The sequence below is a fragment of the Zonotrichia albicollis genome, chromosome 1 (genome assembly GCF_047830755.1).
Source record: "Zonotrichia albicollis isolate bZonAlb1 chromosome 1, bZonAlb1.hap1, whole genome shotgun sequence".
NCBI classification, from domain to species: Eukaryota; Metazoa; Chordata; class Aves; order Passeriformes; family Passerellidae; genus Zonotrichia; species Zonotrichia albicollis.
In genome coordinates this window covers 6,382,931-6,404,884 of record NC_133819.1, presented here as the reverse complement: position 1 = coordinate 6,404,884, position 21,954 = coordinate 6,382,931, and the positions used below count along the sequence as shown (strand labels likewise).

At 44.0% G+C, this 21,954-nt stretch overlaps 1 protein-coding gene across 5 annotated transcripts in view; it reads left to right on the top strand.

The window, feature by feature from the left end:
- PRKAG2 (protein kinase AMP-activated non-catalytic subunit gamma 2) overlaps positions 1-21,954 on the top strand; it is a 223,118-nt gene that overhangs the window by 106,569 nt on the left and 94,595 nt on the right. Inside the window, exon 1 of one of the 5 annotated variants that reach the window (XM_005480434.4) lies at positions 1,991-2,754. The exons of the other annotated variants lie outside the window; for them this stretch is intronic. Coding sequence (XP_005480491.1) covers positions 2,649-2,754 — 106 coding nt within the window. The 5' untranslated portion in view covers positions 1,991-2,648. Of the gene's footprint in view, positions 1-1,990; positions 2,755-21,954 lie in introns of those variants that run through there. 5 annotated transcript variants of the gene reach the window in all.

Sequence of the window (21,954 nt, the reverse complement as noted above, 5' to 3'; positions counted from 1 at the left end):
GGGGAGCACTGACTTTGACCCTCACTCATGGAGAAAATTTTCTAAACTTCAAGATAGACCATAAGGTGTGAAGTAGATTGTGGAGAGTAGTGTAGGTGTATCACTTGGTGAGAAATTTAGGGTTTGGGATTTTTAGTATGTTGTGGATGGCAGCAAGATGGAGGGCACAGGGTGTCATCCTGGGTTTCTTCTTCATGCTTTTTCTTCCTCCTTCTTCATGGGTTTGGCGTTTTGTAATTGGGCAGAAAAATCCACATTGCAGCTCTGTGGGATCAGTTATTGGGTTAAAAGGGGAAATAATCCAGGTGTCAGTTCTTAATTAGATAATTAACTTTAAAATACCTTGGAACAAGAGATTTTTGGCCATTTTTGTGATGCTTTTCCAGTGCCCTGAGCCTGGTGTGGACAGCGTGCAAAACTCTTGATAAGATAACAATAAACAAGAACCTGGAGACCAAAAAGATCCAGTGTGTCTCTCTGTCCTGACACAAAACCACTCCAGGAGGGTCTCCCCCAACAGGGGAGCCCCTTGGGAGGGCCCAGCCAGAGTCCCAGAAGTCGGGGAATCAGTGACAGGTACCCCACAGTCACACAAAGCCAGATTTTGGGATTTTTAGTATGTTGTGGATGGAAGCAAGATGGAGGGCACAGGGGTGTGCAGAGCTTAAGACTTCTTACAGCTACATTAAACCAAATATTTAAGTAACACAGACACTTTCCCCTGCTAATTCCTCAGCTCATTGCTTCATTTGCTTCTCCTCTGTGAACAGTGAGCCTCAAGGGAGGGGCTGGAGAGGGGGCTTTGTAAATGCACTGTGCTGACAGGAGATTTTATGCCAAGGATTGTTATTTGGTTAAAAGCAGCAGGATGTTCACTTGCAGAGCTGAAACAGGGCACAGAGATGAGAGTAAGGCAAGTGGGAGGACTAGACAGAAGGGGAAAGTCTGAGAACAGCTTCACGTTAATTATCATCGTGCCTCACTTGGATATCAGTTCAGAGCCTTGTGTGGAACATAATTAAGTGTCTTGGTAATAATTTGATTGCTTTGGTTGCTAGGTGAAAGAACAATGGTGTCTTCTATACTGTCTTATTCCATGTTCTTCACAGGGTACACTTGGGGGAGCCTCTGGTAGCTGAGGATGACAGAGGAACCTGCTGTCACCTCTGCACATATTCTTGGGGGCCCTGAAGGCTCAAAACATCCTTGCATAAATGCATATTTCTGAAAAAACAGAGCTTGCAAGGAATCTGTGTTGATAAAGGCCTTTTCTGCAGCATTCAAGGCTAGGCTTTGTTTTCATTCCCAATGATATTAAGTCCCAGAAGCAATGATGGGCACAAGGAAGAAATCATCTTTCTTTGTAGAGGGAAAAGGTGATATAACCTTCAGTTCTTCCTAGGAATTAAAAAGATAAGACTCTCCTTACTCATATAGGGTTTGATTTTTGAAAGAGCTGTGCCTCAAAATCTGATGGTGTATAGAGGAAAGGCTGATGCTCTGTAACTTTAAAAAAAGCTTTTGATTTAACAGAGCATTTACTATGATCTTAGGAAGGTTGACTACAATGGTTTGACTGTGCCTTGGATCACACTTACTCCCCTCTCCAGCTGCTCAAGATCCAGCCCACGATGATCAACCCTTTCCTAAAATAAAAAGCTCTAAATGCACAGACTCAGAGCCAAACATCATCACACAGCCTGGCTGATTGGGATGAGCAACAGCCTCGTGCATGTTTGTCTCATTGAAGGGACCACGAGGTGGATTTAGCTGGGTTACAAACAGCTGTGCTGGTGCCTGTTGCTTTGCAGAGAGCGAATTTGGACAGAGCAATCTGCACTGAGCACAGGGATATGTGCAGCACGGGGAGGACACATCACAGAGAAGCTCCAGCTACAGTTTCCAGAAAGTATCAGCCTTCTTTTTATGAATTGGCAGGAGCTGGATGCCATGAATCCATCAGTCATTAGCTGTGGAGGGCTGGGCATTCCAGAGCTCATGGACAGTCAGCTGGGCTCTCCTGTCCCTCCCAGGACCCAGCACACGTGAATCAAAATAGTTGGGTGATGTCACATCGTGGTGCCAGTGTGCCTGGGACACTGCTGCCAGGAATTGTCTATCCAGGGGTGGTTTCCTTTTACAGCCTGCTGGAAGAGTGGTCATGCCCAGCCGCACGTGACGGTTCCCCTCAAGAGCGCTGGTGGCTCCTTCTCTCCGTCAGGAGTTCCTGAACAAGGGAGCTTATCAGGCGCCTCCTGACCTTTTCCACATGAGCTGATCCGCTGGGAAATGTTTTGGTCTCCAAGGCTTCTGACAGCTGATGTATAAGAGCTCTGTGTGCAAGCTGGGCAGACTTTGAACTTCTCCCGGTGTCCAGGGCAGTCACTGTATGCCGGAATTAAGGCTGGAAGCGCCTGGCGGGCAAGGGTCGGCAGCCTGCTGCAGGACAGCTCTGCACAGAGACCACAGCCAGGCCCCTCAGAGCTGAGCTGCTGAACAGCTGGACTTCTGCTGCAGCCACACTGTCTTTCTGGAGAGCTCTTTTCTCACACCTGGGCTTTTGGTGTGAGCGACACCTCGCCTTGCCCCTCGTGCTGCTCTTTTCCTCCAGCCCTGGGCATGAGCGCCAGCTGCGGCCACGCGAGTGCATGCTGCAGCTCATGAAGCGTTTTGGCAGCTTCAGAGGGAGCAAGAAGAGAAAGGAGCGATGCAAAATCTTGGAAAGGCGCCACTCCGACCCCCAGGGCCTGGCTGGTAAGGAGCCCCTACATCCAGCAAGGAGGGACACTGCTCTTTGGGAAGGGGGGATTGTGAATAATTGAGCAACAATGTTGTATTCCCCAGTTTCACTGCCTAAATCATGCATTTGTTGTGTTGAGGTTATTTTGGTGTTGGTCTGCACCAGAGATGAAATTCTGAGCTGATACCTGTAACACACATCAGCCATAACCTTTAGGAAAAGAGGGGTGGTACAGGAAGCTTTGCTGTAAATCCTATGGCATTCAGACGGGGCTGCTGCCTGATGTCACTTTAAATGAACAATATTAACTAAGTTCTAAGTTAGGCCTAATAACTTGGGTTGAGGGTTCAGGCTTTGCACCCTGCACTTATCCCTCTCTGAGCAATTCCTCAAGACACAGGAATTTTTGCTGTTTGCCTATGAACACATAGGTTTGTAATGGATATACACAGCAATAAACAGGGAGGAAAGCCAGAAACCTGTGGTCGCCATAAAAATCTACTTCTGCTGTGGGTCTTCATTTTCTTTAAGATTTTTAATTAACCTTCTAGTTAATAGGAGTAGAAAATGAATTAGTCTAAACATGAGACTCTTGCAGTGCAGTAACATCTGAAAGCAGATTTTCATCTGAAGCTCTCCCAGAGATGATGTGGGTTTTTCCTGGCTGTGCAGTTGTCTGGTAGCAGAGCTTAGAATAAAAGCAAAGTCTATTAATGCCATACTCAGTCCCATTTCAGTGTTTCTTCTTTCCCTCCTCTGCCCTGAAAGTATTTTATTATGACTGGAAACAACCTACCTGGTTTAAAGGAATACATGGCTTGGAGCAGTATTTCTGTTTGTGTCTGTTAGCACAGAGGTTTTAATAGTTTAATTTTAGTATCTATTGAAACATGAATTTTAAGTAGAGCAAAAATTCTTATCAATCTCTTAACTAATGCATTTAAAACCATCATTCTGATACTGCAGTTCTCAGTACAATTGTGTTTGATTTGCAATTAGGGACTGTTCTCTCTTAATCAAAAGCTTTTCCTGGTCACTGAGTATTAGCTCCAGTACAGGTGCTGAGTTTATTGTCCATTGCTCTAATCTGCTATTTTTAAAAGATTACTTTGTCCATTGCTCCAGTCTGCTATTTTTTAAAAAGATTACTTTTCTCTTGCTATTTCTTTCCTGTATGTAAATAAACAATGAATATAGAGAAGTTGTACTTATTGGCTAATGTGGTTGTTGGAAGATTGGAAACTAAACTAAAGAAATGGCTATTTTTGGTAAATAGATAATACTCTGATTACTAATATAGGTTTGAAAGAGCTGAGGTGTGTTTGTCAGAGAATATCTGTGTGTCACACAGGGATCAGGTGGTCAGGAGAAAAAGGATTTTTCAACAGGATCTGGCTGTTGTCTTAATAATGCAGAAATACCAATTTTAATGCATTTCCTAATGCTTATGGTAGCTGTTTCTCTGAAGACCATGAGTGTTACTGAGCAATTCTGTTCTGTGACTAAGAGGGTTAAAACTGATGTTACACTGAATCAGCTGGAAAAGGCTCTGTTTAGAAAGGCTGACATGAACAAAGGGTAAGAAAGGTTCTTTTACTCTCTATTGATCTGGAATCACTGTGTCACATCCAGCAGAATTATGGAAGCAGGAGCAGTTTTGGACCAAATGCACAATGTGGAGGCATACATGTACATTTAGTGATGGGGAATTACAGCTGGTGGATGGGTTGGTTACAGCTGCCCAGAAGGCTTGGTTTTCTATTTAATGTTTTCCAATTTATTTAGTGGCTGGTTGTGTAATTTTTAAGTTGTAATCTTTGCAAACACTTCTCCTTTTTTTCCTGTTGTGTACAGTTAAGTGATTTTAAATCTAAAATTGTTTACTGTGTCCTGTTCTGCATTTCCCTAAACCTATCTGAGGGTTTCAGTGGGAGTGGTAGGAAGGTCAAGGTGATGTGAATGAGAAATGACCCAGGTCTTTGGAATTTCACAGTGTCAGCAACAGGCACAAAGACAGGTCACAGGGTTTATGCAACAAGAATGGGAATATTTATTTATCTTAAATACATAAATGTTATTTATCTTAAAGTCATAAAATTCCTTCCCAAATTTCTGCTTAAACATCCTAAATTCTCATGTAGAATGAAAAGAAAAATGTGTGCAATTTGTTGATTGACTGTTGAATGGCACTTTGGACCACTAATTCACTGTCTAATTGTGGTTTCATCAGCAGAGGAGAATAGCCAGTATCTGCAAAAGGATTCACTGCTGCAAGCACTAAACATAGTTTGCATGTCTGCTTCCTCTGAGTCCAACTCTAAACCCTGTCCTCAACTCCCTCCATGGAAAAAATAATTTGTTCTGCACCAAAAGCCTGATTATATGAACTGTTCTGTTGGTGACAAAGTTATATAAAAAAATTGGAAATATAATGCCAGCGGTGCTAAAATACTTATTCCAGCTTTGTAGCCCACTCCAGTGATAGACAGTGATTACCAGGCAGAGTTTTCAACACAGTTTTTATTCCACAGATTTTGCAGATGCCATTCTTCTAAGAGTGTGACCAGGTCAGCTCCCTGCACTTCCATCATCAACAGAGAACTACTGAGTCACAAGGGTGGGGGAAATCAGATGGGATTTGTCTGAGTTGCTGCTTTCCTTGGATGCCCTGCTGTGGGGATTGCCTCTGCCATCCCAACAGTCTGGGTTCCCTTCAGGGAACAGGTTCACACACTTGCAAGTGCCTTCCCCTCATGCTCCTCACCCCAATGGCCTTAATTAATGGCAGGGAAGTGTCAAAACAAAAGCTTTGCACTATTTGCTGCATTTAATCTGTATCTTGTAGCTGTTAGGCCTCAATAAACACTTTCTGAGCAGCTTTCAAGGGAACTGCTGGCACTCAGCAGATTTTATGGCCAGTATTAATGTGTGCAGGAGTGCTGGTAGCAGCCAGGCTTGGGGGCTCCTCAGGGTTAATCACACACCAGCACATCCCATTTGATTGTCATCTACCATCAGGGGTGAGAAATGAATGGCAGCAGCCTCCCTGATGCTAAATGAGCTTGAATGGCTTTCAGAAGAGGAGTAGAAAAGGAAAAAAGAGGAAAATATTCCCCGATATTTACCCAAAAAGGGTAATCTGACACCCAGACTGGTTGAATTTGTAATTTTTGATTTTTCTTGGCCACTTCCACATAAGTGTTTTTAGGAAGAATCCTCCAGTTTTTGTAAACAGGATTGGGCCAATGCAGCTTCTTGGCTTCCCAGGGCTAGATGCCATCAGGCCACTGCAAATAAAATAATCAAGTAGAACCATTCTTCTGTGTATCACTGAGCTAAACCCCTTCCCTCCTCTGCACTGGGCAGAGGTTGCATCCTGGTGGAGAAATAAGAGTGGCATTGCCAAGGATGGTCACCTCTGTAATTCCCTAGGTTTGGAGCCTTACAGTCCTTTTATCCCAAGTGAACAGCAAGGGGAGACCTGAATGCAGACAGATGCAGAGAACAAGAGAGAGAAAGGAGAAAAACATGTATGAACAGGAGCAAACGAGAGCAGGAGTGAAGGCAGAGATCCCACAGTTTGCTCTGGGAGAATTGCAGCCAACAGAGAGACCTCAAAGCTTCACCAAACAGCAGGGAAGCTGATTTATGCAATAGGATTTTGGCAGGACTGAGAACAGGGATTACCCAAAATGTCTCCAGCCTCTAGGTCACCACTGCATAGTTTCCTCCTTCCTCTTGCAGCTGCTGTGCAGGGTTCTGGCAGTTTCTCCTCCTGGCAGCTCTCACTGCAGCCCGATGTGTTGTAAATGGATAGGCCCTGTGGCATTTCTGAAGGGGAAAGATTTTTGACCTCAGAGAGGCTAATTGCTCTGCCCTTTAAAGAACACCATGTATTCCACAAAGGACTGAGTGATATATGCAGAGGAGTAATATTTAAAGTGTTCTTTCCCTACCCAAGGCATGAGTGCCCAGAAAAGGAACCTCTCTGCAGCATGTGTGGTTTCTGTGAGGCTGCACCAGGGCTGCCTTGTGCTGGGCATTTAGCCTCAAAACACTTGGTTTGGCATCTTTTATCTGCATGGAAATGCCCAGGAGCTTCTCTTCAATGCCCATGCTTCTTTTCTTGGGGTTTCTTACTTAAATCAGGTGGCTTTTAATCATCAGATGCCGAAGCTGAGTCCCAACAAGCCACATCCAAGGGGCTCCACACAAACCTTGGTTCTCACCCTCTGTCCTGTCCCACCTCAAGGCACTCTTGAGGATAATTTCCCTGGCAGTTTTTATAATTAGTGCATATTAGATGCATCAAAACACTTCTTTTGGAGTCTTTTAGCTGCATGGAAATGCCCAGGAGCTTTTCTTCAATGCCCATGCTGCTCTTCTTGGGTTTTGTTACTTTAATCAGTTGGGTTTTAAGCATCAGATGCCAAAGCTGAGCCCGAACAAGCCAAGTCCAAGCAAACCTTGGTGCTGCCCCTCAGCCCCTGTCCTGTCCCACCTCAATGGCACTCTTGAGGATAATTTCCCTGGAAGGTGTTATTATTTGGTGCATATTAGGACTAAACTAGGAGTGAGCCTGCTGGGTGTCTCAGACCCCAAAAAACACAAGTGCAAAAATATTTCAGCCCACATGAATCAGGCAGTCCCAGAGTTGTTCCATAACCTGTAAGTGCAACTTTTATCTCATGGCTGTGGAACCACCATGGAAGGGATGGGATGGGATGGGATGGGATGGGATGGGATGGAATGGAATGGAATGGAATGGAATGGAATGGAATGGAATGGAATGGAATGGAATGGAATGGAATGGAATGGAATGGAATGGAGGGCTGCTGAGGCTCTAGAGTGCATCTGGGAGGTGCTGTGGGGTGTCCTTAAATACTCAGCCTAAAGGGAAATGTCTTCTCCTCTCAGTCAAAAACTCAAGGGGCTTCTTCCATCTCTTGTCATGGTCCTTCCCAGGCCCCAGGGGTTGGGTGTGAGTGTGGATCGTGTGTTGAGCAGAGAAATTGTGTTTTTCCCTCCCAATAATGGGGATGTGGTGACTGCATCCATGATCAGCACGTGCAGGTGACCAACTCCTACAGCTGTCTATGGGCAGGGACTTAAACCAAACCAAAGAGCTTCACAGCTTCTCCAAGTGCAGATGAAAACCCAGGGGATAGCTCAGCCTGGCTCTCATCACCATTCACTGGCACAAGCCTGAGAACAGGGGCAGAAAACACAGGGGAAGTGCAGGGTGGAAACATGAAGCACAGAAAACATGATGGAGTAGCAATTGCAAAAAGAAAACATGATGGAGTAGCAATTGCTAAAAGGAAACAAGACTTTATCTCCTTCTCTTCCAGCCTGGAGAGCTGCAGCTCACCCAGTGCTTCACCTCAAAGTGGGTGGTGCTGCTTGTGGGAGGATCAGAGATATTTATTTTTCTCATTCTGGTGGGATGTTTTTGTTATGAGGCAGTGCAGGAGAAATCATAGTGAAAAAATTTCTGGAGAAATAAATGAGAGGGAAAGAATTGCTGCATGTTCCAGCACTGCCATAAATGAACTGAGAAGAGCAAAATCCTGTTGCTCCAGTAAAGCAGCTTAAAACCACCATCACCAGACACAGGGCATGAGAAACTGAGACAGCTCTGGTTTGTTAATGATTTTCTCTACTGGTTTTCATGCTCTGTTGAGCTGACAGTGATTTTAGAGGATGTGCAGCCCCAGCTGATCAGTACTGATTAATCTTGTACTACAGAGAGCACCAAGACCTGGAAGCTGTGAAATTTCTATAGTTGGTTGTTGGGAAGGAGAAAAGCAGTGACAAGCCTGATTAAATGTCTGAGGCTTTTTAATTTGCCATTTTCTGCTTCCTCATAGTCACTGTGCTGGTGCTTTCTGGCACATCCTGGCTTTGTGCACAGCTTTGAGGCATTCTGAATGGGAGGAAAGGACTCTGGCCATGAAGCAGTAGAAACAGCAAGGTGTTTTCAAGCAGGCACCTGTAAATTCAGGTAGTAATAAACCTCATAAGGCCTCCACTGCTTTGGTGGAAACTGAAATGGAGGTGGATTGAGCAGAATGCAGCATCCTGCCTCTGCAGCCCTTTGCAGGCTTAAAGAAGATGTAGACTCTGCCCTCATGATGAGTTGTCCAAGAATGCAAATTCTCTGAGTAATTTATTTTCAAAGAAGTTATTTTTGCCTGAAGGGCAGGTTAGACATGTAAAAATACAGTGTGTTCTCGAGGCACAGATTTCCAGCTCAGTGCTGCAAATGAATCTGCCCACTGACTCTTCTTCCCAGTCCAGCTCCAGGCAGCTCTGTGTGTCTCATCACAAAATTTGGTCAAAAATATCTATATTACTATAAATGACTGGATTACTCAGCACTGACGTGCTGTTGTCAACAACGTGGTGGGAGCAGCAGGGCCAAGCCTCCCTTTTGATGGGCTGCTTTACAAACTGGGCAGGTTTTTGGGCAGGGAAATCCATCTGGGAGGAGTCCCTGTGGTTCTGGTCCTTGTTGCTACTCGTGGGTGCACGTTTGTTCCCCAGACACAGCAATGGCAGAAAAACTTCATTTTTAACTCTCTGAAGGAAACTTTCCAGTAATTCTGCAATTATTCATATAGTGTTATTTGAAAAGTGGGATAAATGTTATTGCTGAGAGAAAGAAATTAAAGTCTTGGGATTGAATGTGAGCAAAGATGTGAAATGCAAGTATGGGCAGGAGTTCATTGAAGTGGAAAAGGAGAAACTGAAACAGAAGGAAGCTGAATATTGACTGTGAGTTAAAGAGGGTGCAGACCCTGCCTTTTTCTGACAGCAATATTTATGTATTTATCATATTTCCTTTTTCCATCCTCTGCTTCTGTTATCTTCAGGTAACAAGTCATTCTGATTTCTGAACACTATCTCTGTTACTACTGATATAAATATCTGATTCATTTTTAGGGCTGAAATAAAATAATATAGATAAGACTTTCATATGTGGCACCTCAGTTTAATGAGCACAGCCTGGAGTGCCTTCCTGATGGATGCTGGAGGGTCACAGCCCACATACTAAAAATCACTGGGATTGCTGATTTCCATGCATCCTCTCTCACCCTTATTACACCAGTTGGGAGTAGCATAGAGATATTTTTTCCCTGCTTTCCCTTTACTTTCCAAGGGTTCTCACTTCAAAGGAATATCTGCATGAGAAGCTGTTATCCTAGACTGACTTTCTACTTATTTGAATGTGCTAAGCTAGACCACAATTTATTTATACTCCCATGCAACTATATTACAAATCCTCTTGTCAGACTTTAAAAGCAAATTTCAAGCCCAGGTCTGTTTTTACAGCCTAAAATTGCACTTGACAGTAGCATTTAGGTAGGTGGGTACTTTAGTTTAATTAGAAATCAATGTCTTGGACTATTGACTCCTTGCTCAAAGTTTGAGTGAATTGCCCAAGAGTGCAATTTCAAATATGTTGTTAAAGCAGTTTGTTTGTCAGGTTTAGTGGATCAGCAAATCCCAGGAATTACCAAGATTCAGCTGTTTTCTACTTTCACCTCTATTTTTGTCCAACCTAAAAGCAATTCAAGGACTTAAAAGTGCTCATAATGGTGAGATAGAAGGCCTTGAAATTGTTTCAGCATTTGATTGTCATTCCAGAGTCACAGTGACACGTGAAGGCTCTGCTCTGGGGAGATGAAGGGCTGCTCTGTGAGATATCAGGGTGCAGCTGGCAGGCTTGGCTCAGCTGGATTCTCCCTGCTGGAAAGGTCACACAGCCTCACTTGGTGTAAGGACAGACCCAGTGCTTGCACCAGAGTTCCCATTCTGTCCTTCTCCTTTGATAAAGTTGGGGCAATTTAGCTGGAGGAGGAGGGATGGGATTAGCTGGCATTAATTAATAGCATCCTGTTGTTTGTTTAGGTTTTTTTCCAGTCCTTGGAAAACAGCTGCTTCCCAGGGCTCTGTTCCCTGTGGGGCAACAAGGACCCTTTTGACTCACCCAGAGCTACAGTCACTGGATTGTTTCACAGATCCTGCCCATCTGGGCCCTGGCTTTATTTCAGTCAGAGCAGGAATGATGATAGTGAGCCCAGGATCCCTGGGACAATGCTGGAGGAACAGATGATTTTTGACATTTTCACTCCTTGTGTAGAGTATCATTAGGATAATAAGCAAGAACGGGGCAATAAATCAATTTAGGAAATATAGATCAGGCAGAAATGAGATGGCAAGTCAAACCAAGACATGAAGGAGATGGAAAGCTTGCAATGGAAGCTGCAGGAGTGACTACAAAAGTTGGGTGGGTGTTCAGAGGTGAGGCTGGCACCAGACTCCTTGAGAGGAGGACTGAACTGAAAGGATGAGAAGCTGGAATAATGTTGGCATTTCCCAAGCAACCTTGTATTACTGAATTTAGAGATAGTTATATCCAGGGATCAGGGGACTGGTGATGTTCATCAGGGACCTGGGGGGTGAGGTGAGCCTGCAGCAGGACATGCTGGTCCTGAATCCCACTGAGTCAGACACCCCAGGACTTGGGGTTGTGGTGGATATAATCTGGAAAATGATCCAGAAATGTGCTGGCACTACCAGATATAATCTGGAAAATGATCCAGAAATGTGCTGGCATTACCAGCAGGTGAACCCCACACTGGGTTACATCAGGACGAATGGAGCAATCCCCTCCTCGGGGTTATTATCCCCCTCCACCTTGGCCTGCTGGGCTTCTGGTTCCCCCCAACAGAAGGACAGAAGGAGGCTGAGAAACTGAAGAGGGTTTTCCTGAAGGGCTGTCAAAATATTTTGTGACCTACATCAAATGTTTTTTGGGATGGGATCTGCAAGGAGAGGCTGGGGAAACTGGCAGGGTTTTTTTGGTTTTGTCCAGCAAAGAGAAGATTAAGGTGCATTTTAATAGCAGCTTGCAGCTCTCTGAAGGGCAGTTTCAAAGGTGACAGAGCCAAACTCTTCTTAGTAGTCACAGATGGTGAAAGAAGGAGGACAAGGCAAGAATTTGTGTCTGAGGAGGATGAGGCTCAGCAAAAACTCCCTCAAGAGGTTGGTGTGGTACTGGCACAGGTAACCTGGAGAGGCTGTGGCCTCCATTCTATGAGATTTTCAAGAGTCTTCTAATCAAAGCCATGGTTGACCTGGTCTTGGTTGATACCAGACCTGTTTTGAGTGGGACATAGAAGAAGGAGCCTCCAGATATCCTTTCCAACCAACATTTCTGTGATGCTCAGCAGTTCAGTTGCAAGGAAAGCTGAAGCTGCAAATATTGTGGCTTTTTCCCACCCAATTCTCAATGCAGGCACAAAATCATTCTTGTTCTGACGAACATTCAAGAACAGAGTGATTTCTTGGTGGATTGTGTAGCTGATTTGGAGAAGGGGGCCACTGCAAAGCTGGAAACCAGCACCAGCATGTTTACTGGGCCAACAGGAGCAGCAAGAAGTGTGTGATTCCCACCACAGGTACCCAGGCTGCCTTCTGGCTGTTTGATGTGCATTGAGCACCACCCTGAGGGTTCTGGGCAGTTTTTAATGCCCCCTGAGCTGAGCAGGGTCTGGGCACCCCCAGGTGCTGCCCCACTTTGGGGAGGGCTCCTTTCCCAGCCCCAGGAACTGCAGTGGGACTCAGTTTGTGTCAGCTATCTGTCACTATAGCAACTACTCACTGTACCAGCCCCTGCACTAAAAATAGATCACCTTGATCTCAAGGAAAGAAAACCAAAGGAAATCAAAAGGGGCAGTGATAGCAACAGCTGTGGAGTCAGGTATTTACTCAAGTCTGGAGCATTTGAAACCTCTTAGCAATAATCTGTCACATAAAACTAATATTTCAGGGGAATCTATTTATCCAGAAACTTCCCCTGTGTCACTGGGTTTGAGGCTTTAGCAAAGGACATGACTTTTTATCAGAGGGATGTGTCTGCAGCTATCACCCAGCACATGGGATGTGAAACCCTGTGGGACGTTGTTTGGCTGATTAGGACATGTAAGGGATTTTATCTTCCCAAAAAGCAGATCTGCAGGTCTCTCCCTAGAGCTGATAGCCTCCTGTGCTCTTGTGTATAAGTTATCAAAATCCCTGCTGGTTTATGAAATTGTTGCTGGTGTTGGCAGGAGCCTGTGAGGGACTCAGACCTGAACAAAGCCAAATGCTGTTGGTGAAGTTGCTGCTATCTCACGCTGCAGTGAAGGGAGCTGAGTGGTTTGGCACCTGATAGGGACAGGGCCTCTGTAAGGGATGTGTTAATGATACTTGATCCTGTTTTTCCTCCAAACCCAGCTAGTGCTTACATCTTATCCTCATGAAGACGGGGCAGTGAAGGTAAAACAGCAACAAGACAAAAAGTTTGTTAAAGATCTACAGAATTAACTGAAAATACTTTTGATGGGGAAATAACTAAATAACATAATTTGCATAAAGACAGCTCATATATCACAGGGAGCACAGATGATGCTCAGGAAAGGGTTAATTTATCTTGTAGAGATGACTGGAATTAGCAGAAGGTATTCAGCATTATCAGTCAGCAAGAGTTTGCTCTTGATAAAAGGCCAGATTATTTTAATGATCTTTTAGGGCTGACAGTTTGCAGACACAGCTGATATTAAATGTGTAGGTGCAGAGCTGCCCTGCCCTGTATATGCTGATTCTTGTTTTATTTAGTATTATAAATTGTGTCTTTTACATTTAGTTCATCTTCCAAGAACTAAGACAAGCAGCTTTCAATGCTGTCATGCACCTGTGCAACAGGGGAGGGTGAGAGGTGGCCCCAGTCCCCAGTTCTTTCCATCCTTCTCAAGGATATTATTGCAAAATATGGAATTGGCTCTTAGTACATTTTTTTACCTCACTTGAGATCCACTGCTTTTACACTATCTGGAGACCAGAGCCATATTCCTCACCTCTCTCTTCACCAGATGATCTTTTTAATCGGCTTTGGAACTGTGAAAGAACTGCCCTGAAAAGTTATTAGATATCCTAAATTTCCCAAACAGCAGGCATGGAGGTGTGAAAATATAAATGTAAGTTTTGGAAACAGAAGAAAATCCTTCATTGAAAAGGTCCTGTGATGCTAAGCCCACCCCAGGCATGACTCCAGCCCTCTGTCACTGCATTTTGGGGAGCAAAAACTTAATCAACATTTGGATGAATGTCTCTAACACAGAGGCATTAATGAGGAGGAGATGAGAGCAAATGAACTGTACATGTCATTCAAAGACTTGTACGGGGTAGTCACAAGTCTTCTGGAGAGGCTGGTTGCCATCACTCAAGGTGCCAGTGCTGTATTTGCCAAAAGGCAGAAATTCCCCCAAACTGCAGGAGTTAGTGCCAGTAAATTCCCTGCCAGTGCCTTTATTCCCAGCTCCAGCCTGGCAGCAGATTTGGCACAGTTCCAAAATTTGCTGTAGGAAAGAGCAGGGCACCCAGAACCAGTATTCTCCTTACATGAACTTTTCATGACAGCAAACTGTTCCTTAGCTCACCTAACTGGAAAGATTACTAGAAGTGCTTCTTCTGCCTCTAAAGAAGCTGCTTCCACTGAGATGCAGTAAAACTCCCCTTCAAACCCCAGAGCAGGTGACAGCTCTCTCCTGCTGTCAGATTGGGTTTATTTTCTTCCCTATTTTTTCCCTTTATCCTATAATAGGATACCAGATTTTCCTCTCTGTCAGCCAGGTCTTTGTTTAAAACTTCATGGAGATCCTTCCGGGCAGCGGCAATAGGAAAACTAGAGAGACTGTGTGAAGTCTGTTTGAGCTTTAAGGGCTGTAAACAAGGGTTTTATTGTAAATTATTACATTTTTTTTCTCAAAATAATACCAGTCTGATTTAGAGCATAAAGCAAAGCAGCAACACATCCATACAAGAAATCCCAGCAGCATAAAGTAACCTTGAGATGAGGAGACTAACACAGAAAAAATGTAAAATACTCAAGACTGACAGAACTAATCCTAACTGAGACTTGTAGATAAATGATGATATTATGGGTTTGAAGTGCCAGCTGAAATGAAAGCCTGGAAAACAAAGAATGAGCAGCATTCTTTAATATTTAATTACAAAACTCTCTGGGAGATCAAGAGATGCTGCTTCTCTGTTGGGTGGAGCTGGTGAGTGGTCAGGACCGGGAATGATACACCTGGTGCTGGCTCTCAGCCAAAAATGAGATCTGTGAGGCTCCTACATGAAGGGGAAAGTCAGCCTAAACTAGAACAGAATTAGGAATCATTCTAGTGGAAGTTTTCCCCTCCATGTGGGGATAGGGAATATCCTCAGTCTCCCTGCAGCTGCCAGGGTGGGTTTGTGTCCCTCCCTCATCCTTGGGTGAACACACAGACTTGAGGGTGCCTCTGCTGCAGCCCTGCAGTGCAGAATTACCCCACAGAAGCCAACTTTAAATTAGCTGATTGCCAATTTAAAGGAGAGCAGCAGCTTCCCAACTGCCCCATCATGGAGTTATTAATTCACCTTTCTTCCCCTGCCAGCCCCTCAGCTGGGCTGACACTACATTATCCTGGTGCTGTGTTTAAAGGGGGCTTGGATCCCTCCTCTCTGCACTGCAGGCAGGACAATTCCAGTTTGCTTTTTCCCTCCCCAGCTTCTTTCCTAATAGGAGCCAGGAATCCATCAGGTCTGATCCTCTCAGTGATGCTGCAACACCTTGTAACCATGAACAGGCCACGTAAGCTTGGACTTGGCTCTTCTCACTTCTGACAACAGCAGCCTGGGCCCCTCATCCTGGAATCCAAAATAAACACAAAAAGGAGGATTTGACCTCAAAAGGCATTGAATACTGTGCAACAGTTGATGCTTCTTAAAATCAAATTTAATGCCTGATGTGTTGATGCTTCTTAAAATCAAATTTAATGCCTACTCCTTTTTTTAGGATCTTTTCACAGACCCTTGACTAACTGGACCAGCACATATAAACACATTTAGGTGGCTGGAAGGTTTTGGCTAATAACATGAGCAACTTCTCATTATTGTGTTATCTGTTCAGTTGTAGATCATGAAGCATCCCTCAAAGATGGGCACCATTAGTATCATTTCAGAAATGGTAAAGTTTAGGCTGTAGAAAATAGAGTGTTTTATCATCATCATTGTGTGGATGGCACTAGGATAAAGGCACGTCCTGCTTGGGTATAAGGTTACATTCCTATTTTTACTGCTTTGAAACTCACTTTCAGTCAAAGCACAAGAGCAACTGTACCAGGTCAGGCCAATTATCCATCCAGGCTAGTCTCTTTTTGTGCCAATTGCTCTGACACAGGTAAGTGATAGAGCAGGACAGGAACATAAGGGACACATTCCCCTTGTACTCTCCCAGCCTCCAGCACTTTGTGGCTCACATCCTAAGCTAAAGCTGATGTTTGCTAGGCTTTAAATTGTTTCTTTCCAGGATCTTGTCCAATTTCATTTCAAACCCAAACTTCTAGCAACTACAACAGCACCTGTTCTGCTGTTTAAGAACGTGATATATCAGAAGTATTTATTTGTATTTTCTTTGAGCAACCTGCTAATTTCATCTGATCTCCTTCCCTGTTTACCATCTCCATCCCATTGCTGATTTTACAGCCTTCTGTCAAAGAATACTTTGCTTGCGATCTTATTTTCCTAAACTGAAGAGTCACTCTGGACCTTCAATCAACCTTATCAGGCTTTTCTGCATTTTCTCTTTCTTTAGTGAGTCCTCTTTGAGCTTGCTCAGTAGAAACCCAAGGTCATCTGTTGCAATGTGTAACTGCAGCTCACTCTGCCCCTCTGTGTCTTGGAGCTGCCTTTGAGCACAGCCCATAAGTGACAGGAGAAGGCCACCCCTGATGCCACCTTTGGGCCTGACCCATAGAGCTTGACACAAAAGGGTTTTTTTGTTCTGCAGCGCATCCGTTTACCTCTGTGGATTGTCCACTCTGGTATGCAACCCTTGGCCACCCAAGGCACAGCTTACCTGAAAAGGAGAGTGCTTGGCCTTTGTGGTGTATTTTATTATATTATTCATTATTTTTCTCCTACACTGATGGACAAGAAATGGGTACATTTGCAAGGTGGGACATGTAAGGGGAAAAGCATTTCTAAGCTCACTGATGGGATTATGAAAGTAGCTTTGTAAGACCTGTAAAGGGTAGTCAAAAATAGTTCCCTGTCTAGCAGATGGGAAAATGATAAACCCAAAAAGTGTTATTGTGTGATTTTATCTATCTGGAAGATTTAACTCAATAGCTGGGAAGCTTTTTGCAAAGAAAAAGCAGATCACACAGCCTTGAAGACAAATTCAATTCTGCACACAACCGTGCCCATAGTAAAATAATTTTCTGAAAAGTGGAGTTGTCTATTTATTATTTCCTTGGCTTGTGTCTGACTATCTAATCAGTCTTTGTACATGTCAGCAGCACATCCATAATAAGAAAGTGCTGTGTGGATTGTGTGAACTGGAATTAGAAATGTGATAATCAGCCAAACCGTTGGAGGCAATGTAAAAGCTGCCTGGTATTTGCATTCCTCTGGCTGAGGAGAAAAACCTCAGAGGTGCAAATGAGTTGTTGGGGTTTTTTCCTTCCTGGTATGTTATAACCAAATTTCTCCTGAAGCAGCACTTCCCTGACAGCAGGCCAGCTCTCACTGGGTGCCTCCATGCCTGGTCAGACCTGTTCCAGCCTGGTGGGGAGAGCTGTGCTGTTACTCATATGAGAGGTGATGTGGCAGATAGAGGCACAGAGATGTGTGTGCCATGGAAAAATTCTGATGTATAGGTGGGCCCTTGGTTTCATCATGAGGACACCACAATTAGGATCAGAAAATCTATTTTCCCATCTGTACAATTCTGATAATATTAATCCATCCCATCAAGATGCTCTGAAAGTAGGTAAGAATTAGAAAAGAAGCCTCACTCTGTGATCTTCATGGTGCCTCAGTATCCTAAATTGTTACAGATCCTGATGTGAGCAATCTGCCAGTTACCTGGTTATTCTTCAGCCTCAGGATCTTCTGTCCCTGTCCTCCTTGGCTCCTTTCTTCCCATATTTGGGTTCACATCACTGTTACAGGGTTATCAGGGAATAAGCAGAGACTGTAAGCACAAGGCTGATGTTGCAGAGGGAAGAAGGTATGAAGTGCTGAGCAGGTAAAAGCAAGGTTAGAAGTGATGAGTAGGACAAGTTCAGCAAAGTCTGATCCTAAATTCAATAGCAGCTCTGCATGGCTACCCCACATTTCCTGGGTGCAGGAGGAGAAAATTGTGGGTGAGCCTCTGGAGTGTTGCTGTTCCGTGCCTGTGCTCAGCCCTGCCCGTGCCCAGTGCCCCTGCTGCCATGGCAAGAAAATGAGACAGAAAAAGGTGAGACTTGAAATTAAGAGTTTTTGCATTTTAAAGACGTGTCCTGATATATACCCCATTGCTTATCAAATTATTCTTTAATGTGTATACTTTTGAACAATTCCTGGAAAGTATTTACCCATATTTATAAAATGCAGAATTTGACATTGCTCTATATATAAAGAACATTCTCCTCCCAAAAGCTTTTAATCAGCTAAACGAGTTTTTGCATGTTTTAATGGTTTGGATAACTAAAGGATGGATGAGGTGTCAGCTCACCCTGCATCAGGGCAGACTGGTGTCCCTTGTTGGGTTACATGACCCAACACAATCACCCCCTGCCATGAAGAGCTGGATATTCAAAGTCTCAAAGGTACAATCTGAGAGAGGGAAACAGAACAAACTCCCTTTCTGCACTTCTAAGGGCGTAATGGGACAGGTCTGTATCCATTTATTGGTTTCTGAAATCCAGGCTCATTATCCCAGGATGAACCTGCTCCCTGCTCACACTGATGCTGTGTTTAGTGGCAGGTGCCAGAGCTCATCCCAGCTCCTCTGGCATCTGGAAGAACAGGAAATATGAAGGGAACTTGAGGTCTGCAATGTAGGAGACTGTCTGAAGAGCTCATAGCTAAGACACTGTGAACCAATGGTTGGAAACAGGAACTCACAGGAGTTCTTGGATTTATTCCATGGTCTAGTGGCAAAGGGAGCATTTCAGGACAGAAGAAGCTGATTACATTCCTCTCAATAATATTCTTCTTCAAAGAGACTGACATGTCTTTCTGGTTAAACAGAAATATGAGCTGACAAATGTAGTTATACATTGAAAAGTAGCAAATCTCAGCTCTGTGTTGCTTACTCAGGAATGGGAAGGATGAGAGAACAAAATAGCTGAGTTGTATTCAAATGCAATATTTTGCAGGAAAGTGATAGGAGGATGCAGATCAATTCCCCTCCTGCTCTCAGTCTACCACAGCTCTTTTCAGCCTTGAGAAAAGACCTGATGAAAGAAATCTGACCCACTCCATTTTAAATTCCCTTAGGTGAAGTCGTTCAGGAAAAGGTGTTGTCATAAGAAGAGGCATTAATGTAGCAGATGTAAATCAGAGTTGTGTTCACTGCACTGGCAGCTCGAGCTTCACCCCAGCTGACTCCTACTCACATGCAGAAGGTCCTGACTTTGATTAGGGATGCTCTGAGGCTGAGCTGCTTTGCTCAGAGGGGCAAACTGTGTGCTGACACTCAGACTGGAGCAGGGAGGGGGCAGCTGAATTGCAGAGGGGCTGCTGTCCCTGCTGACTGCTCATGACAGCAGGGCTTTTATTTCATTTTCTCTCACTCACAGGGAAGAAATCAAATACAGTAAATCCTGGCTAACAGTGGCAGGCAGCTCCTACAGGAGAGGCCAAGGAGCACAAACAGTTGTGAGGGACTGTAGGAGGGTGGTGACAATAATTGGATAATTTGACAAAGACTAATTGTTTATACATGCAATGTTTCTAGTCACATACTCAAAATACATTTTGCCTAAATATTTCTTTTCAGGAGTCTTATTGTGGCAGTTCCAAAGAGTCTTTATGATTTATTTACTCTCTGCAATACTGTGTCATGGTCTTGGGTAGTAATGGCAGTTTCAGTCTTCATTCCCTGTTTTTACAGACCTCAGCCACAGAAAGATGATGGAATTCTGTCAGAGGGGATTCAGTATCAAAACCAGACCTAAATTTTAAATTTTTCCATTTCAAATTGCACTTCTCACACAAAGGGGACCTTTTCTGCTGGCTGGCTCACCTAGTTTGTGTGTAACAGGTGCTTCTATTTAAATTAGCATTCCTGAACTCATTTTTCTTGGGCTTTTTTGTGTCATATCACTCATTCACTCCTGCTTGTTGCTTGAGAAGACTTTGGAGAGTAGACCAGACAAACCACATCTCCTCCTTGGGTTACAAAACAGGTAACTCAGGGCCTGGTTTGCTCAGGATGCCTTCAGTTGTATCAGTGCCTGTTTCCATCCTCATATCAATGACAGTGTTTTGTGCTCAGTTATTTCATCCAAATATCCTGTCCTCAGGTCTCCCATCAGTATGTGCTTCCCATGGGCAGGTGCATTTGCAGAGATCTTTGTTAATTTTTCCAACAGAAATAGTTTTGTGGAGGGTAGAAGAACAAACAGTGACTTCCTTCTGAACAGTGATTTAGTTATTAGTGAGTAAGAGCAGCAGAGAATCTCAGGCAGAATGAGATTTTTGTGGGTAGTGTGTCCCTTTCAAGGTGAGATTATGTTTCAATGTTTGGAAAAACCAAAGAGACACATGGAATAATCCTTAATTTTGCAATTATGACAGACATTGCTGAGCACACAGAGAGGAGACCAGTACATTTTAATGCAATTTTTTGGCTCTCTTGGAGGAAATCTGAAGGCCTGTATGAGTGTGTCTGCCTCTGACAAGCTGTGATAATATACAGCCACCTTGCAGGTGTACTGAGTAGGCTTTAATTTAGTTAAATCAGGTAATCCTTTGGCAGGAAACCCACTGCATAAATATCCTGAGGTGTTGGCAGCTCTGGTGAGTGCATGGTTGCATATTCACATCTCTTGGTTGTGGTGCAGACACGCTCTTTATTGCAGTCAGCATGTTGTCTGCTCAGATTTTTTTGTATTGTGAAGTTTAAAAGGATGCTCAGGGAAGTATTCTGCTGAATTCCAGATGGCTGGGATTGCCATTTCAGATTGGGCTGTTGATGCATATACTGCTTAGAAAAGAGAGAGGCTAAATGAAAGGTTTAGATTTTGTTGATCAGAGCTTGCTGAGTGATTTTGGATCAATCAGATAACAATTTTCCCATTCAGGTGCTTGCAGCTCATTTCCTAAAACCCTGTGGCACAGTGCCAGAACAGGCTTCAGCAGCAGAATCTCTGAATCCAGTGAGTGCTCTTTGCCTTAGCTAAGGCTCTTGGGCAGTTGTTTAAATAATTTCCATGAATTTGGGTGTCAGATCAAGTTTACAGTTCTTGCCTTAAGCTCTCTGTTTACCCCGCTGGTGAAAAACGTGGAAGAGGGAGCTCCCTATTGTGAGGCTGCATTTCATGAGAGTGCTGAATGTAGAGGGAGAGCCTCATTTGGCAACAATCTCACCACATTCACCACCATCACCAATCTTCCCTAATTTAATTTAGCTGAACTATCAGCATCTGAGGCACATGAATATAGCATGGAGATTTGAAGAGTCACTGATCTGAGGCAAATAGGAAATGATGGTTGATGCCTTGTGAGGTTTTTGGAGAAGGAGCTGATATTTGCTGTCCCTTTGCTGTGTTCCCAGTAAGATTTGAATCATCCTGCAATTCTGGGAATGAGCCTGGAACTGCAGTGTCCTCTGCTGTGGGTATTTCTGTAGGGAGAGGCAGCTGTGCTGGAGCCCATGGACTTTATTTTACCAGTGCAGTCAGTGAGGGAGAAGAGAGCTAAGAGTCTAAAAGCCAAAGGCATGCTGATGCTTCTGGGAGGGAGGTGTTGGTAGCACAAGTAGTAATGCCATGTGTCACCAAGCAGCAAGGAACAGGTTTTCTTCCCCAGAAAACAGGTTTCTGTGAGATTTCTGAAAAGGAGGTGGAAGTGTCAAACTCCCAGAAGTGGAAAGGAAGGAGCAGAAACTGTGAAAGTTGTTTGGCTTTTTGCTTTCTAACTGCCTGTGTCTCATTCTAATGATTTAATGGGCTGTTGAAGGTACGTGGGTGAGTTCTTGGAATCTAATCCACCTATAAAAATCTCAGCTGCTCCTGTCAGTGCTCATTAGCTGACATAGAGCTTCCTTCATTTCAGCCTTTCATCTCATGATAGAAGAGGTTTGCAGGTGGGGCCCCTGGGTAGGTTTCCTGTCCTGCCTTCCTGGGCAC